This window comes from Castor canadensis, chromosome 15 (assembly GCF_047511655.1).
Source record: "Castor canadensis chromosome 15, mCasCan1.hap1v2, whole genome shotgun sequence".
NCBI lineage: Eukaryota > Metazoa > Chordata > Mammalia > Rodentia > Castoridae > Castor > Castor canadensis.
The window spans coordinates 28,784,581-28,800,594 of record NC_133400.1 but is presented as its reverse complement, the minus strand read 5'-3'; the positions used below and the strand labels follow the sequence as shown (position 1 = coordinate 28,800,594).

Below are 16,014 nucleotides of genomic sequence, written 5' to 3'. Positions count from 1 at the left end.
TAAATATGTCCTTTTTTTGTATGTGGCTTCTTTAGTTCCCCATTATGTCTGAAATTTATCTGTGTTGTTGATCTTTTTCATTGCTGGGTGGTATACCAGGGTAAGCATATACCACCATAAAAAACCCACATAGGATAATTTTGTATATACAGTGGTTTTAAAATTATTTTAAGGGGGAAAGGACCCAGACTTTTGTTAGGTCCCTACAAAATAAAAACTGGTGCTTTTCTTATATTTAAAAATATGCATATATATAATTTCTAGTAGTTTCAGGTAGCTCTAATCTTGGTGTCATGGTCTTCAGGACAAGAAGCCTGCGGATTTCTCAGCCTGAAAACTATTAATATTTTGGGCCAAATAATTCTTTGTTGATAACTGTGCTGTATGTTGTAGGATGCTTAGCAAAATCCTTGGCCTCTACCCTCCAGATGCCAATTGTGTGTGTCTCCTGGCCCCCAAGTTGTGACAACCAAAAAATGTCTCCCCATATTGCTATAAGGCCTCTAGGGGGCAAAGCCACCCTAGTTGAGAACACTGGTTTAGAGAAATAATCCAGAGCCCAGAGCTAAAGTTCTCTTGGGGCCAACTTAGTGATCTACCTCTGTTTTTGTCTGTTGTAAGGTGGAGCCAATGCCATTCCTAGGATTCTGTATGTAATTTCTGTCACCTTTAAAATGGGGCTGCTGCTTCTCAGGAAGCAGAAAGTGAGTTTGAAGACCAAATAAAAACAACCCATATTTGTAAATTCTTCATGGTGGGCAGGCCTGCCTGAGACATCCTGCTCATCTCACCAGTGGTGAGACAGACCCAGAGAAGATCCAGTTCCAGGGTCAGAGGGCTAATGTGGGTAAGAGCCAGGCTGGAACTCACAGTCCTTACTTTCTAGATGGTCCTTCTACCAGCCTGGACAGCCAAGAGGTTATCAGAAAGTTCCTTATGTGGATAATTTATGTTTGTGCTACTAGGTCACTTCTCTTTGCTCACTGGAGATGAGTTAATACATGGTGATATTTTATGTATCAGAAAAGCTGACACTACTTACTGCAAGCACTGAGTTATCTGGGCAGTACTGCCTCTAAATCACCCAGATCTTTCTTTTCTGTCTAGGTAAATTTATTTTAGTTCTTTGTTTTCTATAGAAGTCTATCTTCTGAATGATGATCAGATCTTACTCTTTTACTGTGTCTCATAGGACTATAAAAATTATTAACTTTTAAAAAATCATCCATTTCTTCCTCTTCTAGAGTTGTCTAAAACAATAGCATTTATTAAGATGTAGTTTTCTTTTTGACTGCTATAATTGACAGCTGACAGATACCGTACAGATACAGATTATAGTGAGAATGTCTTCTCACTGTAGTTTATATATTCAAAAGAAGAGGGGAGAGCAAAAGCAGTACAGATCAAGCATTCCTAATCCCAAATCCAAAATGCTCCAAAATCCAAAACTTTCTGAGTGCCCACATGGCACTCGAAGTAGAAAATCAAGACCACAAAATTTTTTTTTCAAGAACAAAATTATTAAAAATATTGTATAAAAGCTGAGCACTGGTGGCGCACTGATAGCTACTTGGAATGCTGAGATTGGGAGGGCTGTGGTTCAAGGCCACCCTTAGCAAGTAGTTTGCAAGACCTCCCCTCCCCCATCTACAAATTAATCAGAGTAAAACGGACTGGAGGTGTGACTCAAGTGATAGAGCACCTGATTTGCAGGTATGAAGCCCTGAGTTCAAAGCCCAGTTCCACCCCCCCATGTATCGAATTACTTTCAGAGTCTGTGTATAAGCTATGTATGGAACAAATGAATTTTATATTTAGATTTGAATCCCAGCCCCCGAAAATGTATATGCAAATATTCCAAAATCTTAAAAAGTCCTGGTCCCAGGTATTTTGGATAAGGGATACTCAAACTGAATTTAATTATTATTATTAAATTAATACTGGGGTTTGAACTCAGGCCCATGATTTAGCCAGGCACGCACTCTACCACTTGAGCCCATCTCAGCCCTTTATGCTTTGGTTTTTGAATAGGGGCTTGTGTTTTTGGCAGGACCACAATCCTACTTATGCCTCTCATATGACTAGAATGACAAATGTATATCACCATGCTTAGCTTATTGGTTGAGATTGGGGGGTGGTGTTCTTGCTAAGTTTTTGTCTGGGCTAGTCGTGAGCCACCATCCTCTGAATCTCCACTTTCCTAGTAGATGGGATTATAGGCACGAGCCTACCTCAAGTTAGGCTTTTCTCATTAATCTTTGGTTTTAAATGTTGAGCACTATCATATTTTGTTTTGTTTTTGGTGGGACTGGAGTTTGAACTTAGGGCTTAACGCTTGCAAAGCAGGTGCTCCACCACTTTAACCACATCTCCATTTCATTTTGCTCTGGTTAATTTGGAGATGGGCGGGGGGGGGGGTCTCTTGAACTGTTTGCCCAGACTGGTCTCAAACAATGATCCTCCCGATCTCAGCCTCTCAATTAGCTGGGATTATAGTGTGAACCACTAAGGCCTGTCACTATCATGTTTTAATTCCATGATAGTTTAATTAATGAGAAGGTTTGAGGGCAAGATTTCTGCTTGAGATTAAATGTTAAATTTCCTTTGTATAGCATCATTGTGGAAATTTGGATTTAGATTAAAGACCAAATTTGATAGTGGGTGATACACATTCAAAAATCGGGACCGTCTTCTAGAAGTTCTTAATGATATAAAGTCATGACTAAATAATACCATATATTTACTAGAGGATATTTGAAGCAGAGATATTTATAATTAAATTATAAAATGTTGCCAAATGGGCAGCTTTGAAAAAAAGCTAAAATAGCATTTTACAATGATATAAATCAACAGAGTTTATAATGTACTTTGTGGATGAATAGTCCCTTAAAGTAGAAAGATACTGTCATTTCCTTTTTATAAATGAAGAAATTGTGATGGAGAAGTTTGGATTTTGTTTCAAGGGTAAAGGATCTACCTTTGGTAGTAAGTGATTTGAACTAGGTGTCTGGGCTCAAAGCCCAACTTTCCCCTTACCTATTCTGCTTAAAAATTTTAAATATTTATTTTACTATTGTTTTAAATTTGAATGTAGTCCATAAAGGAGGAACATTATTAGTCATTGATTTTGAAGAAAAAATATATAAACCACAACATTGGTTATTACCAATGTGTATAAAATCTCTCCCTTTGACAACACCCAAAAAATATATTAGAGCTAACTGCTTTTGTTAGGTTCCATGATCTTTACAGTTGAAAGAGACAGTATTTAGTATGTAGTATGTATGTAATACTGAATTCCTCAGTGAGAGATAATAAGCATTGTTTGATTATACAGATGCTCCTCAATTTACAGTGGGGTCATGTCTCACTAAACCCATCATAAATTTGAAAATAAGTTGAAAATGCACCTAATACACCTAACATGCTGAACATCATGGCTTAGCAGCACTGTAGAGTTTCTGCTGTTTCTCCTTATGACTGTGTAGCTGACCGAGTTTGGCTTAATGCTGCTGCCCAGCATCTCTAGAGAGTATGCAATATCTCATATTGCTAACCCAGAAAAAGATCAAAATTCAAAATGTGATTCCACTGAAAGCTTATTGATTTCACACCATTGTAAAGTTGAAAAATTGTCAAATCATGGTCAGTGGGGGCCATCTGGATTGAAATGCTGCCTGATAAAGTACTTGATGCCATCTCCTCATGCAAGTCATTGAATTGAAAGAGATTCCTTTAACACTGAAGAAAAGACAGATGACCTTGTCTTTATTCTTGCATCTTTCTCAGCCCTTGGTATTTCTTTGATAATGAGGCTGTTTGGATTTTGGATAATAAAGAAAGGGGAATAGTCCCATGGGTTTGATAAGTTGCATTGTACTGAAAAGGGCAGTGAGTTTTCTCCAGCATGTTGGGTATAGGTCAGAACAACCTATGCAGGACAGGTTTCATCACATACATAATACATTTCTTACCTATAAATACTCTTCAAATAGACACTTTAAAAGAGGGAAGGGGAATGGCAATAGGCTTATTGTGTCACTCATTTATTTAATCTTTTTATTTATTTTTAAAGTGCTGGGAATGGAACCTAGGGCCTCGTGCACAGTAGGCAAGCACTCTGCCACTGAGCTACGTCCCTGGCCCTCATTTAGTCTTTGTAATAGTGTTTTTTCACTGTTAGAATCCAATGAGTAGCTTTGCTAGGGGTGTATAGGTAGTAAGTGCCAAACCTTTTTATCAGGTACAGCTCAGATACTCTATAGCAGGATTGGCAAACTTTGGGCCATTCATTGGTCAAATAAACTAAGAAGGGTTCTTGAATCTTTAAATTACTGAGAGAAAAAATAATCCAAAGAAGGATATTTCATGAGATATGAAAGTAGTGTGAAATTTAAATTTTCATGTGCATGACTAAAGTTTTATTGGAGTGTAGATATGCTTATTTGTATACCTATTACATATGGTTGCTTTCAAGCCATAATGGCAGTGTTGAGTAGTTGTGACAGAGACTGGCCCACAAGCCTAAAATAGTCATCACCTGTTCCATTATAGGAAAAGTTTGTTGACCTTCCCTAGGAGACTAGAAACTCTTCAAGGGTTTGGCAGACAGGTGTGGGATGGATGACTATGAGGCCTTTCCAATTTCCTTTTGTTTCCTGCCAGCTTTGAGGCTCTGGAGGCTCTGATATTTTGGAGTATATCCTGGGAGTAGCATAGACTATAGTCAAGAGAACCAGCAACACCCATTTCTAGGATGACCCAGTGGTCTTTAATGAACTCAGTGGTTCCCCAGCTTGGAAGTCCACAAGTCCTCGTAATGAAAAGAAGTATTCAACTTGTGGCTGGTGCTTTAATAGCAGAAGAAACTAATGAACTAATAATTAATATCAGAATACAGATGTGTAGACATTTTAACATGATCATGAATACCATAAGAGACTTAAGATTCACATCACCTGCAAAATACCGAAGGGCCCACATTTTCAAAGTACTAATTTAGAATGGTTTTGAAGTGCTTAGCAGTTTGAATATTTAAGTATCTACTCTTTTCTGGCTTGATTAAATATTTAATGTAATTATGCTGGGAATGTGGAAGTGACCATGTTTTTCATAATTAAGACTCACATGTTAGTAGCAAGTGAATCAAAATTATTTTTTTCTTTTTTTTTTTTTTATTATTGTACTGAGGGTATGTTGTGACACTTACTAAAGTTCTTATTGTAGTTTCTTTTCTTTTTACTTTTTGGAGCACTGAGGTTTGAACTCAGGGCGTCATGCTTGCGAGGCAGATGCTCTTAGCTCTTGAGTCACTATGCCAGCCCATTATATCATAGTTGAATTCACTCCCTCCATCATTCTCCTTTATCTCCCCTCTTCCCCCACCCCACCCTTTTTTTTTGTTGGCGGTACTGGGGTTTGAACTCACTGCCTCATGCTTGCCAGGCAGGTTCTCTACTACTTGAGCCACTCTGCCAGCTGAACTGAAATTATTTGATGCATCTTTTCTCTGCCTTTATAATTAGTTAATTTCACCTATGTGCAGTTTGGAATTTCTCCCCCCTCATTTAAAAAAAAATTTTTAAATTATTATTGTTGTACTGGATGTATATTGTGACATTCTTACACTATACCATAGTTCTTACACTATATCATAGTTGAGTTCCACCATTCTCCTTTATCTCCCTTACCCCAATTCCCCCAGTTCCAACAGGTCTTATTTTTCCATTTCCATACCCACCATATTCACCCCTTTCCATACATCCTCCCATCTCCCACTGGCACCACCCCCAGAGAGGAGCTATTTTATCTTCCTGTTCTGTTTTTCCCCCTCATTTAAGAATATTGATGTGACCCAAGGGACATTTTTTTTTCTTTTATTCATATGTGCATACAATGTTTGGGTCATTTCTCCCCGCTTCCCCCCCATCCCCTGCCCCCTTCCTTCCCCTCCCACCCCTTCCTTCTCTCCCCCTACCCCCCTCGCTACCATGCAGAAACTATTTTGCCCTTATCTCTGATTTTGTTGAAGAGAGAGTATAAGCAGTAATAGTAAGGACCAAGGGTTTTTGCTAGTTGAGATAAGGATAGCTATACAGGGAGTGGACTCGCATTGATTTCCTGTGCATGTGTGTTACCTTCTAGGTTAATTCTTCTTGAAATAACCTTTTCTCTAGTTCCTGGTCCCCTTCTCCTATTGGCTTCAGTCGCTTTAAAGTATCTGCTTTAGTTTCTCTGCATTGAGGGCAACAAATGCTATCTAGTTTTTTGGGTGTCTTATTCTCATACCTCCCTGTGTGCTCTCGCTTTATCGTGTAAAGGACATGTTTTTGAACATTGAATGACAGGGCACAAATAATGTCTAAACTGATGAATTTTCTCAAAGTGAACAATATTGTTAACTCATAGAAAATTACACCTCCTTCATGCCCCTCTGCTCTACCCTGTTTTCCCCCAGGGTAATTAATTCCACCTTTTAGCAGCAGTGATAAAGTTTGTCCTTCATTTTAAGGCTTTCAGTTTTTCAGGTGGTTGAGGAGGTCTGTGGAGGCTCAGTAGGACTTCTGCCAAGTGGCCCACAGAGACCAGTTTGTTGCTCAGGTCCTGGTACCCTGTGATGCGCTCTGAAGCACACACCTTCTGGTTGCTAAAGGCCTCTCATGATCATACTCAGAAGCTTAGTCATTGCTGACAGAAGCCCTAGTGCTGTTAGTCTGTCCTTGCTCATTTTTTGCTGTCCTGCCCCAGTTTTGCTGCATAGACTCAGGTCCCACTTTGTGGATTCTCAGTGTGGCTTTGTGGTGGTTCCCTCTTCCGTAGCTCCCAGAGATTTTCCCAACACAAAGCTTAGATTTGGGAATTTTTTCTTCCCAGATCATTGTAATTTCTTCCTATTGGACAAAGCTATTGAAGTTATTTCTTGGTCAATTTTTAGTTAACTTGGGTCAGAATTGATTCAGTGGCTTAACCTTTACATTTTATGGCTAAGTTGATGTTTATTTGATGGAGGATAAAAATTTATCCTTAAACATATAAAATCAACTATTAATCAAAAAGTTATAATAAAATAGGATGACTACTTCAAAGTATCAATTTGGAAACATTTATGAAACTTTTGAACTGGGTGCATGGCTCAAGTGGCAGAGTGCCTGCTTAGCAAGCATGAATCCCTGAGTTCCAACCCAGTACAAAAAGGGAATTTTTTTTTTTGGTGGTCCTGGGATTTGAACTCAGGACCTCATGGTTGCTTGATGGGTTCTCTACCACTTGAGCCACTCCATCAGTCCCCTTTTTCTGTGAGTTGAGTGCTTGTGAGACAAGGTCTCTCTTTTTTTTTTTTTTGCCTGGGCTTGTCTTGAACCGAAATCTTCCTCATCTCTGCTTCCCTAGTAGCTAGGATTATAGATATGAGCCACAGGTGTCTGGCTTTTTTTTTTTTCTTTTCTTTCTTTCTATTTTTTTTTTTTTGTAGACCTTGAATTCTTGATCCTAATTCCTCAGCCTCTTGAATGGCTGGGATTACAGGTTTGAACTACCTTTCCTGGCATGTTGTACTTTTAAATAGCACATTCTAGGTTGGTCACAAAGGCAAGGTGACAGCTGAAACAGAGATAGGGAACCAGCAATGAGAGTATCTGAGGAAGGAACATTCAGTAGAGGAAACAGGGAGTGAAAAGGTTTTAGGGCAGGAATATCTCTGATCCATTTGGGGTTAGCCATAAGGCCCCATGGTGACTGGAGCCCGGGGAACGAGTAGGATGAGGGCTGGAAATGAGTCTGGGTAGTAAGGGAGGTGGGGCCCCATCAGTAAGACCTCACTGTACAAGAGGTTTAAACAGAGTTGGAATCTGACCAACTTTAAAAGGATCACTGGTTCCTGGGTGGGAAGTAAAATGTAGAAGGCAGGGACTGAAGAATACCTTCCTAGTTCTGCCATCCCCTTTCTCCCACAGGAGAAAAATTGCAGTGACTTTCTAGAAACTTTTAAGAGTTAAGGTATATATGACTTTTTTGTTAAAAATTAAAGTCATTTCATTCATAAAAAATGCCAAAATGTTTTCATGTTTACTCTAGCTGAACATTTTGTTGTAACCTGTACCCTCGCCTTTAAAGTTAATGTCCTTTAACGCTCATTTTAAAAAGTCCTCATTTTTCTGCTGGAAGCTTATGATGATAGTGGTGCCCTTTTAACATTAGTCTATGCTTCATCGCTGAAATATAATTATATTTCACATTAATATTATAACTGTAGTGCTAGATTAGTGGGATTTCAAATGTGCAGTAGAAGCTGTAGGTTTCAAAGAAAAGAATAAGCAATAAGAGCTACTGTTTAAGGAATTTTTTTTGTTCACCATATTCCTTCTTCTGTGTATCAAAACTCATACCGTACAATGAGTTCTGAGTTGCAAAAGAGGATTTATTTTTGGACCTGTATATAAGTCTTTGTCCACAAATTAAACAAAAACAAGTGCTACAAATTTCCTTTTTTTTTTTTGATAAATAACTTTGCTACTAATCTTTTAGCAATGTAAATTCTTTATGATAGCAATACATTTTATCTTCTATCAATTTAAATGGTGAGTTAAAAATTTTTTTTTGCTATTTCTGCTAATTAGTAGTACTTTTCATAGGGCTTTTCTAAACCCATTGTTGGAGAAACAGGTGCCCTCATTAATATTCATGGTCCCTAAAAAGCTACCTGCTATTTATATTAATATAATTATTAGTACTAATGGCATTTTTTTAAAGTAGTAGGTATAATAACAATTAAATCTAATGTCATAGGTAGCAGACATGTTATCTTCTTTGCTTGGTAACCTTGTGAACCAAAAAATGTGTGAATGGAGACCTGGACGTGAATAAAAAGAGAATGTCTTTCATGTTAGTGAAGGTGCAGTTGTGTTAGAATAGTGTATGGGTGGAGTTAGAAGACACTTGTGTTCTTCTGGTCCCAGTTCAGCGAAATCACAGCAGAGAGCACACTGGGCACATAACTGAGCTCCCATGGACTGAGGTTCCTTCTGTGTCCTCAGGGCCTCATGAAATTATTGGGAAGATCATATGAAGATAAGGCTGTATCTCAGTATAAATTGTGACACTCTTTAGTTGGTGGTATTTTTCTGGGACAGGTAGAGGAATAGGAGATCTGGGGTGATTGTCTTTAATCCTTCCAGAGATTGCCACAAACAGCTTCCATTTTCTTATCTGCTTGGGTCTGTGGAAGGAGGCAGGGATTCTGGTCTGTGACTTCCTATCTTTGCATTTGTTCTGGTGGCAGAAATCAATCTCTGGGCTGTCAGTATACACAGAAATGATCTGTTTCTTCATAATCTGACTAATTTTCTCTGTCAGGCCTATTCTTGGGCTGTGTTCAGGAACAAATCCTGCTTGTTGATGAGCTGTCTCCTTGTCTATTTACAAAGAGTCCTCATGTTTCATTAAGCTTGTAACAGATTCAGATCTCTCCCTTGATTTAGGTCTCTTCGTTTTTCTCCCTCATCTAGGACCTGTATCTCCAATGGATACTGAAGGGTTTGGTGAGCTCCTTCAGCAAGCTGAACAGCTTGCTGCAGAGACTGAGGGCATCTCTGAACTTCCCCATGTGGAACGGAACTTACAGGAAATCCAGCAGGCCGGCGAGCGTCTGCGTTCTCGCACCCTTACACGCACGTCCCAGGAGACAGCAGATGTCAAGGCGTGAGTGCTGGTGGGGAGGCAGGGTTGGTACTGGGTGGTTCAGGGACAGGATTGTTTCTTTCTTGCCCTGAATTCAGTTGCAGTCTGTAAATGGCAGTCACAAGCCAGATTGTTAGGAACTCAGAGAGGTTTCGTAAACAGGTCAGCAGCCTGCCTTGTCTCCCTGCCTCTTGGTCTTCCTGTCTGTCTGACCCAGCTGAGAGCCCATATCACAGGCAGAGATGATGGAGGTATGTGTGTGTGTATGGAGGGGGATAGCTTTGTTATGCAGGAATTGTTTGAGTTTGCAGTCCATTGGGTTATGAATGGCTTCTTTAAGTATGTTAGTAGATACAGGCCATGCATGTAAGTGCTACCTTTCAAAGCCAGAAAGCACTCAGCAGTGAGCAAAGTTTTTAAGGGTGCTTAGAAAAAATTGATGAGTAATCAATGACAAGAAGCTGTCTAAGTGAGGAGTGGTTCTGTCTGCTTATTGTCAGTGACCCCAGGGGCTATCTCTGAAAGGCCTTGAAATATAGTGACTCCTAGCTAATTGCAAAACAGGAAGGTTGGTGAGCCCCAAGAGAGTACATGGAGCTCAGGGAAAATGCTGACTAACTGGGCCAGCGGCTACTGCAACCATGCAAGATTAGCTTGGCCTATCTATTCTACAAAGGTGTGGATCTTATCTGGGGATACAACTATGAATTAGACATGGTCTTCACCCTCAAGGAGTGTGTAATTTGGGGGACAGGGCAGAAAAAAATCTCATGCTGCTTTCTGTAAGGAATGTGATTTATTGGTTACTTACTGTGTGTCAGAAACTTAGCTAGACTTAAGATTTTGCTTAATCCTCATAGCCAGTACTAGGACTGTGATCCCATATGTGGTTGAGCAATAAAGGGTCATAGAGCGAAAGTAACTTCTCAGGTAACACAGCTGGTCAGTGGTGAGCCACGTTGAAACCCAGTGAGACTGGCTTCAGAGTGCATGTTCCTGTAGCACTGGCGGAAGGGCAATGAAAGGATAAAGGGGAAGATGGTACTGTGCCTTTAGTGGGCGTGGAATGTGACTGAAATTCTGTGTTAGAGATTTGAGAAATTACCAGTCATTTCCTTAGTCTTTGTTCCTTGAACTTGAAGAAGACTTAAGTGCTGGTGTTAATGTGGGGGGATTGTCTGTTTTAGGTGCTTAATAAATGTCACCAGAGTAAGTATGAATACTACATTTCTTTTGTAATTAATCTTGAGAGCTAAATGTTTTGGTTGCTCTGTAGAGTCAGTAAGGATGTTATGGAAATTCTTCTTTAGGCTACCCTAGGTGGTTATAGAAATTCTTCTTTACTATATGCTTTACAAAGCATCTAGTAAACTTTGTTAGGAAGGGAATTTAGTATAACAGGATAAAAGTGGGGAGAAATAGAAAAAAAAAAAAGGGAAAAACATTTCCTGCTCCCCATGCAGGAAATGGGGGTAGAGATTCCCCAGTGTTATTTTTAAAGATACTAGTTTTGATTGGCATTAGTAAAGGCAAGTCAGATGAACCCTGGCAGAGACTTTTTGTTTTTAAACTACCCAGCTTTGCAGCAAAATGTAGCCAATTGCTCCTTTACATTGTTCTTAACATCTCAGACAGCCTTTAGACATTTCTGCTGACTTGTCCTCCCTGCAGGCTCCTTACTGCTGCTCCTGGCTGCCTACAGTTGCCCACAGTCTTGAGCATATAGTGTCTGTGCTTGTGTGCAAGGATGCTGCTGGAAAGAAAGGCTCATGGATACCAGCTGAGTTGCTATAGTTATAATTTAATTCCATCAGCTTTGCAGCCTATTAAGAGCAAAAAGGGAAAATGTTTTCTTGGTAACAAGTATCAGTCATGCTTTCTTTCCTATAAATTTCCATTCTTCCTCATCTCTTTCTACCTTAAATTCATTATTTTGGAGAGGAGGACGTTGTAAAATTGAAAGAATGTGTATAAGGTGGGGCAGGTGCTTAAAAAGAAACCAAAGGGCTGATTGTATTTTTCCATCTTCTTAATAGGCAGAGACAGACTGTGATGTGAATATTTTAGTACATGAAGGATGAGGGCTAAAGAGAGAACTGAGGAAGATTTTTTTTTTTTTTAGATGAAATAAGTATTGAAACTTTAAGGTGTTTGGATTGTAGATTTAAAATTGAATTGTTTTGCCCTGAATTCTTTGTGTGTGTGTGTGTGTGTGTGTGTGTGTGTGAGTGATACTGAGATTTGAACTCAGGAAGCATGTTACCACTTGAGCCACTCCTCCAGCACTTGTTTTGCTTTTAGTTATTTTTCAGATAGTGTCTTACTATTTTTTTTTGTGGTACTGGGGTTTGAACTCAGGGTCTATACCTTGAGCCATTACACCAGCCCTTTTTTTGTAGGGGTTTTTTTGAGGTAGGGTTTCTTGAGCTATAATATGCTCAGGCTGGCTTCAAACCACAATCCTCCTAATCTCTCCTCCTGAGTAGCTAGGATTATAGGTGTAAGCCACTGGACAGTGTCTTGAATTTTTTCCTGGGGCTGGCCTCAGACTGCAATCTTCCTATCTAAGGTTGGCCTTTGGTAGCCTCCTGCATAGCTGGGATCACAGACGATAGTCACCACTCCCTGCTTATTGATTAAGAAAAGGCCCTGGCTGGCCTTAAACTGTGATCCTCTCAATTTCTGCCTCCTGAGTAGTTGGGATTACATGTGTGAGCCATCATGTCCAGCTTGTTTGTTTTTGGTATGGGATGTTACTAGGTTGCCCAGGCCTGTTTTAAACTCACACTCCTCCTGTCTCAGCCTAACAAGTAGCTGGCATTACAGGTGTGCACCACTATGTCTGGCTGTAGGGAACAGATTTCATAGCTTTTTTGCATGTGTATGTTTGATCTTTTTAAATTGTTCAGTTTTTTCACACATAAAGAAGAGTATGTATAACATATAAAGGTATAAATCAGGACCACAAACAGATTATGGCCTATGCCCTGTTAGTTTGATTGGAACACAGTCATGCTTATTTGTTATTGTCTCTGTTGCTTTTGTGCTATAATAGCAGAGTTGAGTAATTGCAACACAGATTATATGGTCTGCAAGTCTGAAACATTTACTATCTGTCTTATAGAAAAAGTTTGCTGACTCCTGATGTAAATAATACAATGAATGAATACCCAGATGCATATTACACAGTCAAGATACAGAATATTATCAGTTATCTGTGGAAATTCTCCCTGAGTGTCCATCATTCATTGCACTCCCCTCCCCTTTTACCAGCAGAGGTAGATTGCTGGATTTTTCCATTCACACTCTGAAGCCAAATAACCTAGAGGTTGGCAAAGAAAAAGTTAGCAGTTACTCTGTCCCCCTAACTTTATCTTCCAAGGTAACAAATATTATTAGTTTGTTTATTTTATAATTTTCTTCATAATCATGCAGCGCATATATAAACATTTATTTGAACAGAATTATATAGGAAGTTGTAACTTGACTTGCGATAATACTACTTAGCCCTCTTTTTAGGTACTTAATATTTGCCAGGTACTGTGCCATACATTTAACATGGATTAATAATTCCTTTCTAAACCAATCCCATAAAATAAGTATTACCTCCATTTTATAAATGAGGAAGATCAGATAGCAAGTGGGCAGCAAGGACCAAATTTAGCTTGGTCAGTAAGAATCCCTTTAAAAAAAACAAAACAAAACAAACAATACTTTTTAGCACTTGCCATATGCACTTTACAGTTTCTAAAAGATTGTTTTAGGTGTTCTGCTGACTGGCCTTCAAACTTTGATTTAAAACTGTATCAGTTTGTCTGCTTTGGCATTCCTTCCAGCTGATGAAATTCTAGGAACTTTTAATGAATTGAAGCTACATTTATCTGAAGAAGCCAGCAGTTACTAACGGGTTCAAAAATAGTTATGTGCAGGGTAGATGTGAGGACATTTATGCATCAGTGTTGCTATTTGGTCATCTGTATTGTTTCTGCCAAACCTGTGGTCTGTGTTGAATGGACTAATTTCTGTGCACTTAAAACAATGTAGAGAGTTCTCATTTGTTTTCTGCATTTTTTTTTTCAAATTTGACCCAAGGCAAGTGCATTTATCACAATACTAACTTTCTAAGTATTGTGCGTGTATGTGAAACATTAAGATTTCCTCAGTAAATGAAAGAAAGGATGAATTTTTTTTTGTACTTTTGAATTTGTAAAGGATAAAATTTCTTGAGTTCTCAGCTCTTTCTTTGGGCAGCAGCTTATGTGGTGGTGACCCATAGTGATTTACAATCAGTCTTGTCAAAAGACAAGTTGTTAAGACACTGTACTGAAAGTCTCATCAAAATTAAGTGGAGCCAGGCATGGTGGCACAATACTATAATCCCAGCATTCAGAAGGCTGAGGCAGGAGGATTTTGAGTCTGAGATCAGCCAGCTTGGGCTGTATAGTGAGTTCCTGGCTAGCCTGGGATACAAAACAAAACAACTTAGGTTATCTGTCATGGTATTTCAGATGACTGTAGTTATAAAGCTGGGTATATACATAATTGCTAATCATAACAATATGATAAGTTTTATTTACTTAAAAAACTTTTGTGGATCAAACCCAGGGCTTTGTGCATGTTAGGTGGACAATCTATGACTGAGTTAGTATTCTTGGCCCCTGATTTGCTTTTATACATTTTGTTTTTTGATCTATTTTCTGAATATTGTTTTGCCAGCTGATAGTTGCTATATCCACATCCTTGTTGTTAATGTACCTGTGTATACTTGCAAAAATGTCGTATTGCCTATTCATAATACTGGGTAAAGTGGTCTATGAAGCATTCCATCATATGTTTTATATGTTTCTCAAACTCACTTTTAAAATGCAAATAAATGTTTTTAAACAATTTTAAAAATTATTTTCTCCAGAATTGGATTTTCAGGATTCTGATCTTTCGGAATTTCAGTGTTTGGGATTATGGATGTATGGGATTGTGGTTTTTTGGGATTATGGCCCACACCTGATCAGGAAGCAAAGGAACAAGGACAAGGTTCTTTGTTGTGGTTTCTGCAAGAGGGAAGGCAAGGCAGGATAAACATGTTTAGGGCTGGTTAGTTTGAATAACTTCAGTGGGCTTTGGGTACAAAGATTGTCTCTAGTTGTCTGGGGCCTGGCCTTGGAATGATTAGGAAAGGGATTGTGGCCTGGAAGAATGCTATGAGAATTGGATAAAGGAGCCGATTGGGGTGTGAGCTCCAGATTGGTTTGCAGAGGAGCAGTCCCTGCAGTGTCAGCAGGACCCCACATGTCAAAACATCAAATGAAAAAAAAAAAAAAAACCAGTATGATTAATACAGAATTAAGGTAAACAAAAGGTGACCTAGGAAAAGGGAAAGAATAAGGTAGAGAAGACAGGGACCTTTTTAATAGGTTGGACCTTGAAACTGTTTGAATATTTTAACATAAATTTAAAAAATTCCTAAAAATTGAAAATAAAACAAGTGAACCTAAATGCTTATCCAGTTGGTAACATTACCACATGGAGAGGTATAATATCAAGTAACATTTTAATCTGTTTTCAAAAGTGGGATTGTTGGTTGAGGGATTTGGAGACTTGGGTTTGTAGAATATAGGATTAAGTATGTTAGTAATTATGGTGGTGAGAATTTTGATGTGGGAAAAAGATGAAGATAGAAAATTTATGAAGTAAAACTGAAACGTCTCTTCTTAATTTTGAGTGAAAGCATCAGTATGAACGCATAGTGTAATTTATCTTAAGAAAACTAAGACAAAAGTAAAAACTCCATTTCTAGCTCTTGCTATTGAAAGACCCAGAAACAATGTAGCAATTCTAGACAACTAGGTCTTTTTAAGAGAGTTGGCTAATTCCAGGTCTTAGGCTGGATTGTATGAGAAACACGAAATGTATTGTCATAACAGATAACAATGAAGTTATGAAGACATACTTGAATTATTTCAAAAAGAACTGAGAAACCAGGGACTGGGGCTTTGGCTCAGTGGTTGCATGTGAGGCCCTGGGTTTGATCCTTAGCATCATACTAAAAATAAAATAAGGTTACTCCAGAGGCACCTGCACACCCATGTTTATTGCAGCACTATTCACAATAGCCAAGTTATGGAAACAGCCAAGATGCCCCACCACTGACGAATGGATTAAGAAAGTGTGGTATCTATACACAATGGAATTCTATGCAGCCATGAAGAAGAATGAAATGTTATCATTCGCTGGTAAATGGATGGAATTGGAGAACATCATTCTGAGTGAGGTTAGCCTGGCCCAAAAGACCAAAAATCGTATGTTCTCCCTCATATGTGGACATTAGATCAAGGGCAAACA

At 38.8% G+C, this 16,014-nt stretch overlaps 1 protein-coding gene and 1 non-coding gene across 2 annotated transcripts in view; one reads left to right on the top strand and one right to left on the bottom strand.

Annotated features, from left to right (window-relative positions):
- Positions 1 to 16,014, top strand: part of Nup93 (nucleoporin 93) — a 112,465-nt gene that overhangs the window by 6,751 nt on the left and 89,700 nt on the right. The window contains exon 2 of the mRNA XM_074055968.1: positions 9,504 to 9,696. Coding sequence (XP_073912069.1) covers positions 9,518 to 9,696 — 179 coding nt within the window. The 5' untranslated portion in view covers positions 9,504 to 9,517. The remainder of the gene's footprint in view (positions 1 to 9,503; positions 9,697 to 16,014) is intronic.
- LOC141417759 (small nucleolar RNA SNORA40) lies at positions 8,352 to 8,481 on the bottom strand. The gene has a single exon (XR_012442393.1). It is a non-coding gene; the product is annotated as a small nucleolar RNA SNORA40 (small nucleolar RNA).